Here is an 18,167-nt window from a genome sequence, read left to right on the forward strand (position 1 = left end):
CTGAGCCCGGTTGCTTGCAGCCCCTGAAATTGTAATCAATCTGCTCTGCAAACAGTTTTGCAAAATGTAAAAACATTCCAAAAATCATGGTTTAAAGCATCTGAAAATGATTGCCTTCTGCCATGAGAAAATATTAAATAGAGTGCATGTCTAACATCTCTCTCTCCCCGAGGACGCTGCTTTATGAAGAAGGAAATCCTCCTTGACTTGCACTGTTTGGACTTTAAGGACTCATTAGAGGCTCAGTGATCCAGCACAATTTACAAGCACAATAGACTAGACTTGAAGCATAAGATGCCAGCAGCGCAGAGCTTTAAGAAGAACGCCTATGGTGAAACAAACATCAGATTCCCCAGTTCACTGCCAAGTCTATTTGCTAATCACATAATTCCTTCATAGCCAAGATGACAAATCCAGCAGCAAAATGTTCATATTTCTTAAAAGCCCAAATGATGATTACCCTTTTTTTTCTATTCTTCGCATTCTATTTCTTTAAATTACCAAGGTTATGAAAGTACGGTAGCTTTTCAGAGACTTCAAGGCAAATACTTGTCAGTGGCTGCTGATTCTGGATAAGAGGTTACACATATGCCTGGAACATCCCAGGCCACTAAAAAATTCATAGATTGCCAGGTGGTAAGACAGAACTTCACTACAGGAGATCAAGGGGGTTAGAGTAAACTCACAACTCATGAGGCAAAGTAGTGTTACTGGTGCAGTAAACACAGTGCCAATCATGCTCTTTATCTACCAAATTTGTATTCTTTTTAAGGCGCTTCTTTCTGTCCTACAAGGGTGTGCACCCCAGGGGACTTTGCCTCATTTCAGCATTTGGGGTGGGGGTGGGGGGGTGAGGTTGCTTCTTTTAATAGATTTCTTTTCTATTTGGATTCGTTTTGTTTTCTGACTTATTGCTCATTCTTTGCAGAGAGCATGTGCTGAACTGGAAAACAAAACAAAAACCAATTTAGTTTTGTTTTACAACAAAGAAAACCTGTTTCGTCACACCTTTTACTTTCACTTCAGAAAGAATACACATCCTTATTGGCCTACTCTGATAGCACCATGGTCAGGTGACTGAGAAAGTTTTTCATTTCATCAAAGACAACCAGATCACTCCACAGTGACCTCAGTTCTCTAAAAGTTGGTCAAATATCTAAATTCCTGTAGGCATACAAGCAACAGCATCATCTTCTCATGCTGCAAAACAGCATTTGGGGCCGACTCAGGAAGGGTTGTGGGACACTGTCTTGTTGAAAATTACTCCAGTGTAAGATATTTTTACTCATCTCCAAATTTAGCAATATTGAGATTGAGTCTGAGAGCTTCCACGCTACGTAGTGAGAATAGATGTCAAACCACGACAATCAATCCACTATATAAAGAGCCGTGTGTTTCTTCACCAACGCATGGGTTTTTAAAGTTTCTCTACACTGCTAAAAGTCAGGTCGTAAAATCCAAAAACTGAGTTCCAGCTTCCTGTTCTATGACTTCCTGATGATATTGATTCAGTTATAGAAACACAGAAAAAAGAAGGCAGATAAAGACCATGTGGCCTTTCCGGTCTTCCCATCCATGCCATCCGGGGGTAAGGGGAGAAGTCTAGAAATGTCCCCTAAAATTCGATGCCAGGAAGATCTGTAAACTGGTATTCTGCAAAGGTATTCATGATATAGATTTGCATGCAGTAGAGGCAATGCATGCAAATCTCTCTCATGACTATTCATTGTGGATTTCCTGAAAGCCTGACTGGCTGGGGTGCCTCCAGGAACCACTGCTTTATAGAATAGGACACAGGGCAGATCTGCATGTGAACACAAATGAGTGCCAATTAGCACCATTATCTGGTTCATTTATGCTAAGATCTGAGACCTGTGCCCAAATCTGGGTGATGTATATAGAATCCAGGGGTAAGCATGTAGAATGCCATCTTAGCACCCAACTGGCACTTCCCGCATACATGCTAGTATTCTATAATCTTAGCACACAAATGGTGCTTACATTGAAACACTAAGAGTATAGAATGAAGGGGATTATGGACAGTCCATACCCATGGAAGCTTATAATTTTGACAGTCAAACAGAACCAAAAACAAAGGTTACCAGAATGCTGGCTCTCCCATTAGTAAGTCATTGCATTGAACATTTTTTCATTGTGTTTTTTTTTTAATTCCATTTCTTTTTTGCTTTGTGGTTTGTTTGTTTTTTCATTTGTTGTTTTTATCACTTATTTGAAAAGCATAAATAAATAACAAAAAGAAACCGAAATGAAAAGCACAAAGAAAAGAAAACTTGACTGGTTGACTTGCATCCAGGTCCCTTCCATCTCCCCCTGCTACCCCTGTGAAAGTTTAAACCCTTCTGGTTCACTGCCATGGATGCTCTCTCAGCACATCTTGTGAAAAGAGAGATACTTTCTAATTCAGAAAGGACTGTGGAAGACAAGAGAGCTAGACACAATCCTGAGACTGTTGATGACTTATTATTCATCCACAGATTAAAAAATCATAGCAGTGCTTTGTAGAGCTTATTTCTTCCCTGCTAGGGCATACAGCCCAGTTTGCATTTTGTACCCCTGGAATTTTAACAGGGTGGATTAGGGTTCAATGGAGTAGTAGAAGTCAGCTATTGTTGGGGTTGGAAGGGTAGAGGGTGGGGGTGGGGGTGGGGGTGTATTATAGTTGCTCATTGTTATTTTTGTTTTCTATTTGTGATTTATAAACAACGTCTGCACAGAATATTCTTCCTTTTGATACTTTAATAAAAAGATTTAAATATAAAATTATGTTTGAGGCTTCTACAGATGAGGACAGAGCCCGCAGGGGTGGGGTGGGGACAGGAGATAGGGCCCGTGGAGATGGGGACAGAACCTGCGGGAATGGAGACAAACTTTGTCCCCATGTCATTCTCTACTATAGACCTGAATGTGAATGAGGGACACAATGCAGAAGTTTCACTTAGGGCGTTTTAATATCCTTGCACCGGTCCTGGTTTATTTTTAAAACAAACTGATACGGCTTTGGTTTTATTGCATTGCTTGTTTGAGATTTGCAGAAGATAAAATAATCATAGGGTAGCTAGAACAAAAAGGGGAGGAGTCCATGCTGGAGAGTGAGTCAATTGGCTGCCCCTAAAAAGACAAATAATGCAGGGTTGAAAGTGTGGTTTCTTTCTTAAAGTGAGGGTCCTTATCCTCTAGATGAGGCTGTTAATAAGTCTGTGCATGTATTTTAAAAATTGCACCCTCCTTTCTTAAGATGTAATCGTCAGACTCAAGTCTGAGTATTCAGAGTACTTTGGAGCCAGGGACTCTGAGGACAGATGACTGGAAGATGACAAGGCTTTTAGGAAAAGTTCGTTCCTGTAATAGAACTCTACCATAAAGGTTTAGAGGCTCCAGAAAGGATGAGACAGCAGATAAGGGGTCCCCTTGTGGAAATTCATAAGTTGGGGTAATAAATGATAGTGGCTGGCTAAAGGAAAATCAAAAATTCAAAGAAATCTATTTGGCTTTCTTTAAAAAGAGGTTGGAATTGCTAGAAATCTTTCTGAACTTCACAGAAAGTAAGTAGGTCCTCAGATGGAATGAAGGTTATGGCAATATCTTTTTATAGAGGGTTGGAGGGGGTGCTTAGAGCAACATGAGTCGACTTTGAGTGGTCCAGAGTTAGATGGGTGTGGAAAAACAATGGAATTCCACCTCAAGGTCAAGCAGAAGTGTGGTGAGAATCCATTAAAATGCTGGTCTCAGAAGGAATAACTTTTCTTGTTTTTCTCTTATGGGTATTCTACAGCACTGCATAACAATCTACTAGTCAAACCAAACATGAGCTGGATCATTCAACATCAGAACCAAGATGGTGGTGGGGAGAACTATCAGAGCAGATTAGTGGAAAACATTCCCTTTGTATAAACTACCTACAAATACTAAATTTACAGATGATTTACCAGAAAACATTGTGCCAACCGTATTAAGCATTTCCCCAGTGGGAACAATGATTTTGTACATCCTGCCCAATAGGTGTTACACGGGTTATTTTTTTTAAATTCTGTAATAGCATTGCTATTAAATGGTACACATCACCCAGCAAAGCTCATATTAACTTGGATTTCCCTCTTGCCCTATCCTCCTCCCCCTCCCCCCGGCAATTTCATATTCCCACCCAATTCACTTGACCTAGTTATAGCTCTCACCAAAATACACCCAATGGTGATACTACTTAATAAAAAAATGTGTTTGTGCTCATAATGGTTGAAAATGAATCAATTCAGTATGAATATATTTGTGCGATGTTTATAAGTCCAATTTTCTTAAAGGTACAACCAGCAGTGAATTTTTAACTATAATAAATATAATGTGAAACTTGCACTCCTTTCATAGAAATATCTTTCCAAGTCACTGAACACAAGCCCCAACATGGACCATGTCTCACAATTGCTTCATCAGGAGAAACCCCATGCCTGGAACAAACTCCCTGAGCCCATACGCCGTGCCCCCTCCCTACCCGTCTTCAAATCAATGCTCAAAGCCCACCTCTTCAATGTCGCCTTCGGCTCCTAATCACTACACCTCTTCTCAGAAAACTTATCTACCCCAATTTGACATTTTGTCCTTTAGATTGTAAGCTCTTCCGAGCAGGGACCGTCCTTAATTGTTAATTTGTACAGCGCTGCATAACCCTAGTAGCACTCTAGAAATGTTAAGTAGTAGTAGTAGTAGTAGAAACACCATGTATATCGACGCTCAATATTATTTCTACAAGTATCGGTCTTTGTAATGGTTATAGCTCTGATATTCTTCAACAGGGGTTCATGCATCATGGTTCAAAAATCTGGCCATTAACCCCCAGGTTCTGTACATATGGTGCTCAAAGTTAGAAACATAATGCAGAATTCTGTTCTATTTCCACATGTAACTTAGGGCCCCTTTTACAAAGCAGCAGTAAGCCCAATGCGGGCTTACCGCTCGCTAAAAAGGAAGTACCGCTGGGCTACCGCAGCAGCCTGGCAGTAGTTCCCACCCCCAGCTCGCCATCATATCTGGCGCTAGAAAAATATTTTTATTTTTGTAGCACCAGTGTGTACCCAGCGATAATTGGGCAGTGCCGCGCACTGCCTGGGTACCACTGGGTTAGCATGGAAGCCCTTACCGCCATGGAAATGGCTCTACAGCAAGTGCTTCACTTGATGCATGGCCATTTCCTGAAAAAAAGAAAGACGTAGCCTAGTGGTTAGTGCAGTGGACTTTGATCCTGGGGAACTGAGTTCAATTCCCACTGTAGCTCCTTGTGACTCTGGGCAAGTCACTTAACCCTCCATTGACCCTGGTACAAAATAAGTACCTGAATATATGTAAACCACTTTGAATGTAGTTGCAAAAACCTCAGAAAGGCTGTATATCAAGTCCCATTTCCCTTTCCCTTACCCACTATGGTAAAAGGGGGCCTCAATGCATGTCAAAAACATTCACCAATGCCAACGCAGGCCCTCTTTTGCCACAGCTTGGTAAAAAGGGCCCTAAATAGGTTAATTGGTTCTTAATTGGCGCTGAGGATCAATTCACCTTAACAAATGTTAAATTGGATCCAATTAGATGTTACATGTGGAAATGCCTTATGCCCTATTCTATAACTCCAGCATCAAATTTCCATCGTGTTCAAATCCACAATGGGCATTACTATGGGAGGGGAATTCCTGGAAATTAGGTGCAGGGTTATAGAATACTATCATTACTGCACCTAACTACTGGGACTTTGACACCAACATTGACACTGGCCTAAAGTTAGGTGTACAAATGCAGACTTAAGCTAGTATTCTATAAAGGGGCCCTTTTACTAAGCTGCAGTAAAAAGTAGCCTGTGCTAGTGTGGGTGTATGAAATTGGCGAGCGCTGGACCATTTTTTACCATGGTGGGTAAAAAGGGCCTTTTTTTTAATGGGGCAGTAAATGATCATGCGCTAAAATTAAAAGTAGCATGTGGCTATTTACTGCCTGAGCCCTTATCGTACTTGGCAGTAAGGGCTCACATGCTACTCGTGCGGTAATCAGATACTATGCGGTAATGTGACCGCATTACTGATTACCGCCAAGAACACCCCCGCGGTAGAAAATAGAAAATTATTTTCTACCACAGGAAACAGTGTGCGCCAAATTCAGAATTATTTTATTTATTTTATTTATTTGTTGCATTTGTATCCCACATTTTCCCACCTATTTGCAGGCTCAATGTGGCTTACATTTTACCATAGTGGCATTCGCCATTTCCGGTATGAACAAATACAAGGTGTTATTCTGGTGGAATAAGGTTCATGTAAGGTAGGTATGATAGGGTATTTAGGAAGTACGAGGGAAGTAGGGTGTGTCCATTCAGATCTTTGGTTTAGTTGAGTTGTATGTGTTCAGGCTTTTATGTTGGGTCAGTTGGATATGCCTTTCTGAACAGGTTTGTTTTTCGTGCTTTCCGGAAATTTAGGTAGTCATACGTTGTTTTTAATATTTTTGGCAGTGCATTCCATAGTTGTGCATTTAAATAGGAAAAGTTGGATGCATACATTGATTTGTATTTGAGTCCTTTGCTGCTTGGTAGTGAAGGTTTAGGTATGATCGTGCTGATCTTATTGTGTTTCTGGTTGGGAGGTCTATGAGGTCTGTTATGTATCCCTGGGCTTCACCAAAGATGATTTTATGAACCTGTGCTACCCTGGCAGTAGTGCAGTTTCGGTGCATGCTACCCATGCATAAGCCCTACTGCAGCTTAGTAAAAGGACCCCTAAGGGCAGGTCAGCGTTGAACTGCTGTTATAGAATTCGCACTTAACCTGCCTCATCCTGATGATTTCTTCTGAATTCCCCCCTAAGTGTCACCATTTCACAATGACTGATTTCCCCAACCCCTCAATCAAGGAGATGTGAATGTGAAAAGATCCCTTTTTTACATAGCATTTTTATTTATTTTGGCAGAGTGTAGAGACAGTCAAAACAACCTAGTAACCTCGTACACATCCTATGCCCCACACCTGCTAAAAATGTAATATCTACATCTGAATATCTGTATCATTTTTAATAAATGCTAGAATCCAAAAGAAAAAAGAAGTGAAATAAATACGCAGCAATAGTTCTGCCAACTCCAGTATTACCAACTGGGGAAAATTAAACTTTCATTCATTTCATTTAACAAAGCCACATTTTTCTCTTAAAATACAGTACTTGTGAAACCCAGGTGTCGCTAACGCTGGTGTTAACCCCTAGTTCTGGACATGTTGGGTAATGAAAATCAGAGATACACACTGGAATCAGCATGAGTATGCCAGTGTTGTAATCATTTATGTGCACCAATTAGTGCTTATTTTTATCAGATTACTATGCACCCTATGAAACCCATTATTTCTCCTGAAGGCATCACTGCATTCCTTGAGACTCCAGAAATCATAACTTTTTGAGAACGCTGTCCTCAGCCAAGAAAAATCACCCATCCTGATGTATTTATTCCTCTCGTGAACTCAACAGGACCAAATCTAAAGGACGATCAGGCTGTCCATAATGTTCATCACCCAAAGCCAACCAGCTGAGCATCAACCCCTACAAACACAGCTCAAAGTGCTGTCCCCTCCACCCCACCCCCTCCAAAAAAACCCCCACAGTGAACCTTTTTTCACTTGAAAGAGGATATGAGTGTTCCCCAGGCAAAAACGTTTTGGTCCCACAGGATCAGTATAAACATTATAATACCGGATGAGGGTACTATTAACCCCACAAGGGTTGCAACAAGCTGCTTTTCAAAAACTTATTAGAACACATAAAGCCTTCAAAATCTATTTCTAACATTGCAACAGTCAGAGGTAATGTACTTCAGTTTTAATATCTTGAGAGCTGCACTGGTATCCTCTCTCTCTCTATAGATCTCAATCTAGATATATAAAGAGAGAGAAATATACAGTATATTAAATAAAGCACAATTTTAAAAAAGATACAACAGAAATGTAAGTATTTGGAATAAATCCAACAAGTATATACAATACATATAGGGGGGATTGTTAAAAGGATTCTCTGCAGGTAAACAGGTATTTAGCCATGGAAAAGGCCCCTTTGAAAATTGTGATGGGTTCTTCGGGGGGGGGGGGAGGGGGGAGGCAGTGCTGGAATCAGGGCTAGGGCAGGCTAGCTGAAATATGTGCCGGGATCTCAGTTTGATGCAGTCTTAACCCTGCAAATTTTCCTCCTGCTAAGCACGTGGGTTAAAAGATCCCCAATGCACCATCCAGTCAACATATTTTTGCAGCATCGGGGGCTGCTCCCTTTAGAAAGTAACCCATGGGCCTGCAGATATGAGGTACCTATGGGCCTGCAAGTTAGAAAGGACAGGCTCAAAATTGCAGTACTGTTCATAACACGTCCCTGGAAGAATACTCCAGAACATGTTGCATCTGGGATTTCTGAGTTTTCACTTGGATTCTAGGGCTGGCTTTTCCTATTCTGTGTCCATGGTGTGGTTATTCAGAAAACTGAACCCTTCCTGAACCACCTGGAACCCGCAGAAAGCTGTCCTATGAACTACATAACAACCACAAGAGATTCGCAGGTTCTCTGAAATAAATGTAATCAAAAGAGCTGTGGTTATTGGACCAACTTTACATGTTTTGAACTTGCTTTTGCGAAGTTTTACTCCTATTCATCAGGTCAGAGAAACATTTTTCTGGAACGTGTATGTTTTAAGGGCTGGCCTTGTCTCTGAACATCTGAACTCCTCAATTCCCCATTCACTCTTCAGTGAGGACAAAGGAAAGGGACTCTGATCCAACCAACACCCTATGAGACTCTCTGAGAGAGAAAACAGATCCAAAAACATAGGGCTTGGTTCACATTCATGTTTTCCCATAGACACAGAATGGGAAAAAGCCTCTAATAAAGGAGGACCGTAAACACGTGAGCTGCAGACAAGGCAACAGTCCAGGGCAATATGGGAGGAACTTCAAACAGGGAGGTATTTCAGCCTTTTTTTCCCCTCAGTGACTTTTCCAGGCATTTGATTTTTCTACAGAATTGTACCCTGACAATCTATTGCAGTACTTCTCAACCCAGTCATCAGGGCATACCTGGGCTGCCGAGAGACTGAACCAGGCCCGGGGCAGGGCCGCCACCAACGGGCCCGGGGTAGGGCTGCTGCTGCCCCCCCCCCCCCCCCCCCCATCGCTGCCGCTGCTGCCCCTGATTGCTGCCACTGCCACCCCTGCAACAGGATTAAAATACCTTGGCTGGCGGGGATCCCAAGGCCCCAACAGCAAAAGACATCTTCCTCCAGCGCTGACTGCCTGCCTCTGCGGCTGCTTTTCCTCTCAGAGCATGCTCGTTTTCAAAATGGAGCATGCACGCCTGAGAGGAAAAGCAGCTGTTCAGCAATCGGCAGAAGAGCAGCGGTGGAGGAAGCTCTGGATCCTCCCCAGCCTCCAAGGGGGGCCTGGCGCCGGAGTTTTCTCTCTCCTGTTCCTGTTGGGATGTGATCACTCAGGTCCCATCAGGAGCAGGAGAGAGACAAAGACCCCGGTGCCGGGCCCCCTGAATTTTGCCTCCCCTGCCCCCCCCCCTCTCAGCAGCCCTGGGGCCTACCCAGCCAGTTGGATTTTCAGGATATCCACAATGAATATGCATTGATAGATTTGCATGCACTGTCTCCTTGATATGCAGATCTCTCTCATGCACATTCATTGTGGATATTCTGACTGGCTAACTGGCTGAGTTGAGAAGCACTGGTCTATTGGGTGAGTGACTGTTGCAGTCGAGGAATAACACCAAGGCTGGTACAATAACAATGCACTTAGGACTTTAAAAACAGAAAAGAAAAAAGAAAATTATAAAGAGATTTCAGGTGTTGTCCCTGAACAGGAAAGCAAAGTGCAGTGACACAGCTAGGGCAATTCTCTAATAGGGCACGGCACACGGTATACGCGTATTCCATAAAGGAACATAAGTGCCTATTTTCCTTTATAGAATGCTAGCCTAATTGAGTATATTCACCCTTCCCCTGGATTCTATATAGGTTGCCCAAAGTTGGGTGCGCAAATTTGAGCATGGATCTCTAATCTGCTTGAAAGCTAATTAATGAGCCGTCAGCAATCGATCATTGGTGTTTATTGGCAGTCATTTGGGTTTACATGCAGATCTGCCCTGCTCTCTATCCTATAAAATGTGTGCCCAAATTTTATAGCACATAACTCAAAAGGGGGTGTGGCCATGGGAGGGGCATATGCAGGTCACGGATGTTCACAGAAATTAGGCACCGTGTTATAGAACAGGGTCATGTAAGTGCCCAACTGCCATTAGTTCTGTGCCGCATTTATACCAGGTTTCAGCACGTGATAAATGCCATGTCCGAATTAGGCACAGCTCCGTGCAGAGTGGATCTTCCTAGTACCTAACTTTGGGTACCATTTATGGAATCCCTCCCCTTAACCTTTAGGAATGAGCACTTATATCGGCCAGAGAGCTGGTGTAAGTGTTAGCACCAGCATAACTTATAGTGACTGTAACTTACGCGTGTAAGTAGGAGCCCTGCCCAAGCTCTGCCCCTGAGCAAATCTGCCCTCGTAAATGCTAGCACTTAGTTTATAGAATTGCACCGAATATACATCACATGGGCCACCAAGAAACAGAAGGGGAGACTGCAAAAAAACTATGGGGACCCTTTAAAAAACGTGCACTAAGCAGTTAGCATATGAATTAGTGCACGGTAACTGTTATCACATGGCTGCAGAAATCATCACGGAACTGGCATGACAGCATGCACTAATTCATACATTAGGTGCATACCCTGTTATGGGGCAGGAAATGGGCAGGAAACTGTAGTGTGCATCATCACTGTTGCAGATCACCTGGATGCACTCAGGGCCACCAAGAGAGACTGAGCTGGGCCTGGGGCAGGGCCACCGCTGCTGCTGCTGCCACCCCCCCCCCCCCCCCCCCCGGACTGCCACATAGCCAGACTATAAAATTGAGGGGGCCGGAGCCCAAAGTGTGGGGGGGACATTTTGCCACAACTCCCTGCCCTTGCCACAACTCCCCAAGCCCCTCCAACAGAAGCCTTTCGCATGCGACGAACAGTGCTGGAGGAAGACTTCTACTGGCAGGGTTTAAGGACCCCCACCAGCCAAACCAGAGGCCCCAAAGCCCTGTGTCTGCTCCTCCCCAGCCTCTGAGGGGCCTGGCAATGGAGTTTTCTCTCGCTTGCTCCTGTCAGAATGCAATCACCCAGGTCCCATCAGGAGCAGGAGACAGACAGACCCCAGTTCCGGGTCCCCCTTGGAGGCCAGGCTCGGGGGAAATCTTCCCCACCCCCTCACCCTCCCTCTCAGCAGCCCTGGATGCACTTACCACCTCAACCACCAATTAATTTACCCCAAGGTAAAGGATTTTTTCTATGTGGTGACTGTATGGGGAAGATGCTGGGAACAACAGTTACCACACAGATTTTGCACTTACTGGATAATAATTTAGGGTCTCACGGTGTGGCAGGTGCAAAACTTTACTGCACTTTAGTAAAAGAGCCCCCAAGTTTTCTTAGAGAGAGAAAAGGTGCTCTATTTCCTACCTGTCGATGATGACCGGATCTGAAGGGGTCTCATTTCTGTTCCCACAACTTTTCTTTTCACAGCATCGGCTAAAGTGGAAAAATCAAGAACAAAATAACACAATCAGTTTATGAAGATGTACCTAAACATAAAGCACTATAGAACATGGCACATACATACAGATCATGTGTCCTCTCTCCACCCACGTACAAAAAGGGAGCAGACACCCATAATACCACACTGCCACATCTGATACTTTGCTGTGCTTCCTAGGAATTTGTCATACCCTGCTGTTTTGTATAAATTCTTCCTTTCACGGTGTATTCTGTCAAATCTTTCAAGAGCTGACATCACTTTGCAATCTACAGACACCTGCATGCATGACTTGTTCAACTTTTTTTTTTGCCTACTGTATAAATCTGAAACAGAAATTTTAATTTCACTATCTTACCCAGGGCTTAGTGGCAAATAAGACTTAGGCATTACTAAGTTTTAATATACTACTTTTAGAAGGGAGAAACCTGAAAAAGTTTCCTTCTGCTCCTCGGAGCTTCCATCTCAGCTAGAACCGATATTTCTTGGGCTGTGATGTCATGAGACTTCATTCACTACTACCCCCATCCAGCTGTGCCATCACAGTGACAGGAACCACAGACTGCAGCTCCTTCTAGAACCCAGCAGGTGTACGTCCTAAAATCCTCCCTTCAGGGCTGTGAACACTCCATTAATCACTAGTCATAGAAATGGACATGGGAATCAAACCCAGACCTCCACCCTGGCCATACCCACCACTGCCTTTCAGCCACCAGGCTGGCCAATTGCAAGTCATTTTAAAGTTAGCATGCCTCCAATAAACTGTATAATTATTGGCTGTAATATTCAAATTATTTCCATGCATGATCCACATTATCAAAAGTAACTTACTGGGATTACACTAAATATTTGCTTAAGTGGTCATAATTGCAAACAAACATTTGTAACCTACCCACTATGTGAACTCCACAACTCGAAGTATGTATACAAAAGTGCTTTGAAATAAGAAATGTATACCCAGTGATAGTCTCTCCAAGAGGGTCTGTTTAATTTCACTTGCAGTGGCTTTATAAGGGTTGTATGTTTTGAAAACTCCTGGTTATTCTGGGTTCAGCTCATTTCCACTGGGATTTCTTTCAATGATGCAGGAACACTGAAAGAATATTTCCTGACAAGTGCAACTTAACAGATGATTTGAGTTAAGCCACATTCTACTTAACGTTAGATGCCAGTGATTTAAAACATCTATTTCCAATTGATGCATTTCTTTCAGTGGAAAAAAAAACCCCACATCATCCTATTGTTTCTCTGTACAGTACAGTACAGCTCAGTTAACCAGCATAGTGTTACAGTGAACTTCCTGATACAATGGAACATTTCCTTGACATGTGTTGGTAGAAAACAAATCCTCCAAATTGTGAAGCAGCTCCAGTTATCATAAATAATCATCGATTGACTTATCTGACGAAGGGAACAACTCATGTTACAAGCTCTTGGGTAATTCTTATATCAGTCTAACACAGGGGTTCTCAACCCAGTCCTCGGGACACACCCAGATTTTCAGGATACTCACAATGAATATGCATGAGATAGATTTGCATACATTGGAGGCAGTGCATGCAAATTTATTTCATGCAAATTCATTGTGGATATCTTGAAAACCAGACTGGTTTGGTGTGTCCCGAGGACTGGGTTTGAGATCCCATGTTCTAATAAAACACAGTACATAACATCCTTCAAAGACTTCAGAACCAATATGGCTGCTATAAATCTGCACTACCAGAAATCACATCATAGTTTAAAGGAGAAAATCACTATAAACATGAGCTTTTTAAACAGTCAATAAGAGCCAGTTTTCAAAGGTCTTTGAGAAGCATCTGAACTGTCCCATTAAAATGTGGGTGACTATGGAAACTGAGTTAGGTCAAGGGAACAATGTTGGGTGATTAGAATTGGCTTTCAGTCTATGTACAGTATCTAACAGGATCTTAAGTTTCACAGAAACAGAATCCAGATCAGCAACGCGCCACTGAAGAGGACTTCGGCTGGTGAGGGTTGGGGACCCCCGCCAGCAAAGGTACCTAGCAGTGGCAGCGGGGGAGAGGGGGTCAAATGTGGTTGGGGAGGGTCAGTGGCGGGGGGGGTGAAAGCAGGGGGGCCAGGGCTAAATCTGCGGGGGCCCACCTAGCTACGCCCCTGCTAGGGACAGAGAAAGTACCTTTTTGTAATATGTAAACCACTTTGGTTGTACCACAAAAAGGCAGTATATCAAATTCCTTACCATTTCCCTATAACGTTCTAGCTATCTAACACTTCCAAACCCACTCTCTGTCTGTCTGTGCCATGCCCCTGCCCCAACTAAAAAATTCAGTTATGCACAGCAACAGGCAAATTACTGCAAAGCCCCATATCACAGTCACATGAGTAGCCTGTTTCTACATGTTAACCCCCTAAGTGACTTGCCCAATATCACAAGGAGCAGCAGTGGAATTTTAATCCTGCTTTCCCTGAGAGTCAGTCCACTGCTCTGACCACTAGGCCAGTGGTTCCCAAACCTGGTCCTGGAGGCACCCCAGCCAGTCAGGTTTTCAGGATACACACAATGAATATTCGTGAGAGAGATTTGCATGTACTGTCCTCCACTGCATGCAACTCTATCTCATGAATATTTATTGTGGATATACTGAAGACCTGACTGGCTGGGGTGCCTCCAGGACCAGGTTTGGGAACCACTGCACTAGGCTACTCCTCCACTGGGCTGTGTATATTTTACACAACAGCAGCAGATTCTCAGGCTAATCACAATGAATATTCATGAAGAGATTTGCATGTTCCGCCTCCATTGGTGCCATACAGCATCTCTCTCCCCTGTCTTTTCTATCTCATTTATGCACAGTCAGTCTAAGGGAGAAATGACTATCTCCTGATGAAGTAAGTTTGCCAGTGGAATGCTTTCTCCACCACTTCCTCCACTATATACCTTAAGAAGGCCCCATGGTACCTGACGCTTTCTCTATATCCAACTGCATTTTTTAAACAGAGACCATAGACAGAATGAACGTTGGCACAAGTGTGTTCACACAGTCCTCAGCAGTGACCTTCTGCATTCTCACTTATTATATGGTACTAATGGAATTCGTCAAGTTCAACAAAATCACACCAGCAAGCGGCAGATAAGATTTAAAGATTTCAGTCGTTAATACTTTGATGTCGTGTGTGTTTTATGGGTTTATTTAATGCTGATGTCATGAGTCATAAGGTTTTAGTAAGTCTCAGAATTTCTAGGTTTTTTTGGTGGAGGGGGGTTGTCTTCAGTACAGTTCATGCCCCTCTGAGGAGCATTTTGAAAGGTGTTCTGCCGATAAAATGGTGTTTTATGCACAGAAATAGCTCTTTATAAAATGTACGTAATATGCACATACCTTTCTCCAATCTCAGCAGAGGCATTCCAGAGGGTGGGGTTGGAATGGGGTTAAAGTCTATCTGTATACTTTATAAAAGTTTGAGTCTGAGAGCTCATCTCAATGGGGACGTTTAAATTTGACATGGATGGGCATGTGCAGCCCCAGTAGGGTCAGCGGGAGGGGTGAGAGTGAGGGGCTACAGCGAGGACAGGGGATGGTAGGAGAAAAAGACCCTGGCAGGGGATAGGCTAGTAATGATTCAATTTACACTTTCCTGGCAGGATTCCCTAAAGGGATTGGGTGGTTGGCCAGGGAGGTGGACCCAGGGGCAAGGTTACTTAAGCAGGCCATCTTGGAGTAGCAGGACTTTCATCCTGCTCCTTGGAGGCAGCTTACCCACCCTTCCTCCCCTTTGGTAGGGAGGGAAGGATAGGTAGGATATGTGGAAAGGGGATATGGGTGAATGATGTGTTGCAGCAGGCGGACACCTGAGCTATGGGGTTTTAGCTCATTGGGGTATAAGCTATTAATTTAAGGCTCTAAGACCAGACTGGCAGGTGGGTCACATGACCCAGAAAGGAGAGGCATGGAGGTCCATGCAATATCCTTATGCCCTAACTGTCATGGCGGGGCAGTGCAAAGAAAGTAACTTTATCAGAGGTGAAGAACTTGTGTATGGTTATTATTATAGTTATAATTATTAGCTTTAATAAACAAAGCTGTGGCTTATTTACTTCTAATCTGTGTCACTAATGATTTTGTATAACACAAGTTAAGTAAGAGGCTAATGAGTTAAGGGACGAGTAGAAGAAAAGATGAGGAGGAGAGGAGGGGAGTCAAAGGACACACAAGACCAGTTCCAGGTCCAAAGGTTATCCCCGGGATTCTATATATGGCACCTTAATTTCCGTGTAGAAATCGAAGCATATTCTATAACAATGGTTAACTAGTTAATCAGTACTGTTAATTGGATGTTAATGAGCAATTAGCAACACTAATTGACATTAAGATTTATACGCACAGCTCGCTAAGCATATTCTGTAACGTGGTGTGCCTAAATTCTAAGATGCATAGTTGAAAAGGGGGCATGGGTGTTTCTACAATCTATGTGTATTGTTATATAATACACCCACTCTGCTCCTAATTTAGGCATCGAGATTTATGCCAAATAAAACATGGCATAAATGATCGTGACTACAGTTGGTTGCATGGAAAAGTACTCGGCATTATTCTATATACCACATGGAAATCTAAGCGTATTCTATAAAATCTAGGCATACTTTACAGAATACGCCTAGGCATATATTTTCTGTGTGGAATTTTCAGGCACCATATATAGAATCTAGCCCTAAATGCTTGTCAGCAGATATCATAATCCAGGAAAGTTATACATGCTAAACAGAAGGTATAGAGATATGGGTGTTTACTTTCCATAGGGCCATTTCAAAGGGAAAGTATGTGCATATTTTTCTTTTAAAAACTGGTATAACTAATATGCATACCTGCAGCTTGTTATAAAAATTCCCTTGGGCAAAAAAAAAGTATAAAATGGGGTTTACTTGCTTATGGCTTGGGGAGGGGGAGATAAATTCTTATCTTTTTTATGACTTATTGCATAAGTTTCTCATCTGCAATTTTGCAAAAACAATGTAGCTGGAATAGCAAAGAATCATTTGATCTTGAATTAGAAAGTTTATAGTGATATTTTCATTGACGCAATCAATATTCAAAGAAGTTGTACATGAGTTTTCCAGATCAGGGCCGCTGAGAGGAGGGGCAGGGGGGAGAAAATTCCCCGGGCCCAGGCCTCCAAGGGGGGCCTGGCACCAGGGTCAGGCTGCCAGAGCTGCAGTCCCCGGTCTCACCTGCCTGCTCTCAGCTCCGTCCACCACCAGGCCCCTTGCGTTAAAATTGGCAGTGCCTCAGCTCCATTTGGAAAGGCAGATCACCTCCCTTCGGGCCCTCCATGTGTCCCGCCCCCGCGGAAACCAGAAGTTACATTGGTGAGGGAAGGCCCGAAGGGAGGCAATCTGCCTTTCCAAACGGAGCTGAGGCGCTGTCGATTTTAATGCAGGGGGCCTGGTGGCAGACGGAGCTGAGAGCAGGCAGGTGAGACCAGGGACTGCAGTGGCATCGGGGAGGGGCGTGCCCGGCTTAGTCTCTCGGCGGCCCTGTTCCAGACCATGTGGGGGCCTGTCTCCACTGCTTGCTTAGAAGGTTGGAAGACACTATAGTATGCAAATAGGGCTGTTTTCTTTGGTGAAAACGAGATTCAGTTTGCCCAAGTATGAAACTATAACATTAATGTCAGCCCTCAAGACCTAGTAAGGGCAAGTTTGAAACTTGTGAGTGTTAGCACCAATTCGTCCACCCACCCTCCCACCCATGCACCCACCACCCCTACTCCCACTTTGCATTTGTTACCTTGTGTTCAATATATAAGCACAAGTTTTTTTTTCTGTTGGAAAATAACCAAAAGCCAGTGGCTGAATAGTTTTATGAATATAATAAATAAATAAGACCAAACTATTTTATAAAAGTAGGAATTTATGTTGGTATTTAATATCTTAAATGATCAGTGCTTCCCCAAACAGGAGTTCTTAAAGGAACCCACTGTAACCATCCTATTTTTGAAAGAAAAAAACCTACTCTAGAATAACTATAAAAGAGAAATATGAAGTGCAAGCAGAAAAGAAGTCAAGAGAGAAATTCATTCGAGCAGAATCTACATTTCCTTAGCAACTCCCGAAGTTTACCGGTAGCTTTATTTACACAACGGGGATGTTCCGTAAAGAAGGCACCAGGCTAATGTCCTCTCCCTTTCCCCTCGCACTCTTCTCCCCCACCCCCTCCTCCCCTCCACACACTAAAATCCTTTTAAAATGCAGCCCCTCAACTTTCCAAAATCTGTCTCTAATTTCAAACTCAAATAAATGCACAGCATGGTAACTTTTGTTTTGATTTTTTTTTCCCTCCCGGCTCCTCCTGGTGATTGCATAACAAAAGTGTCTAAATTCACACCATCTGGCCGATAAAGGCCCAGGCCCCAGTGGCCGGCTGGCCCAACTGATTAGAACTCCTGTCTAGCCTGAGCCTTGTGGCGAAAGTCACAGCTGTGGGACTCGCTTGCGCTCAATACAACTCTGTTATTAGCCAGCTGTAGGCCCTGA

General features: G+C 43.3%; 1 protein-coding gene across 1 annotated transcript in view; it reads right to left on the minus strand.

Annotated features, from left to right (window-relative positions):
• Positions 1-18,167, minus strand: part of EBF2 (EBF transcription factor 2) — a 296,156-nt gene that overhangs the window by 270,624 nt on the left and 7,365 nt on the right. Inside the window, exon 6 of the mRNA XM_030201831.1 lies at positions 11,581-11,649. Within this exon, the coding sequence (XP_030057691.1) occupies positions 11,581-11,649 (69 nt within the window). The remainder of the gene's footprint in view (positions 1-11,580; positions 11,650-18,167) is intronic.

The sequence above is a fragment of the Microcaecilia unicolor genome, chromosome 4 (assembly GCF_901765095.1).
Source record: "Microcaecilia unicolor chromosome 4, aMicUni1.1, whole genome shotgun sequence".
In the NCBI taxonomy this organism is placed as follows: domain Eukaryota; kingdom Metazoa; phylum Chordata; class Amphibia; order Gymnophiona; family Siphonopidae; genus Microcaecilia; species Microcaecilia unicolor.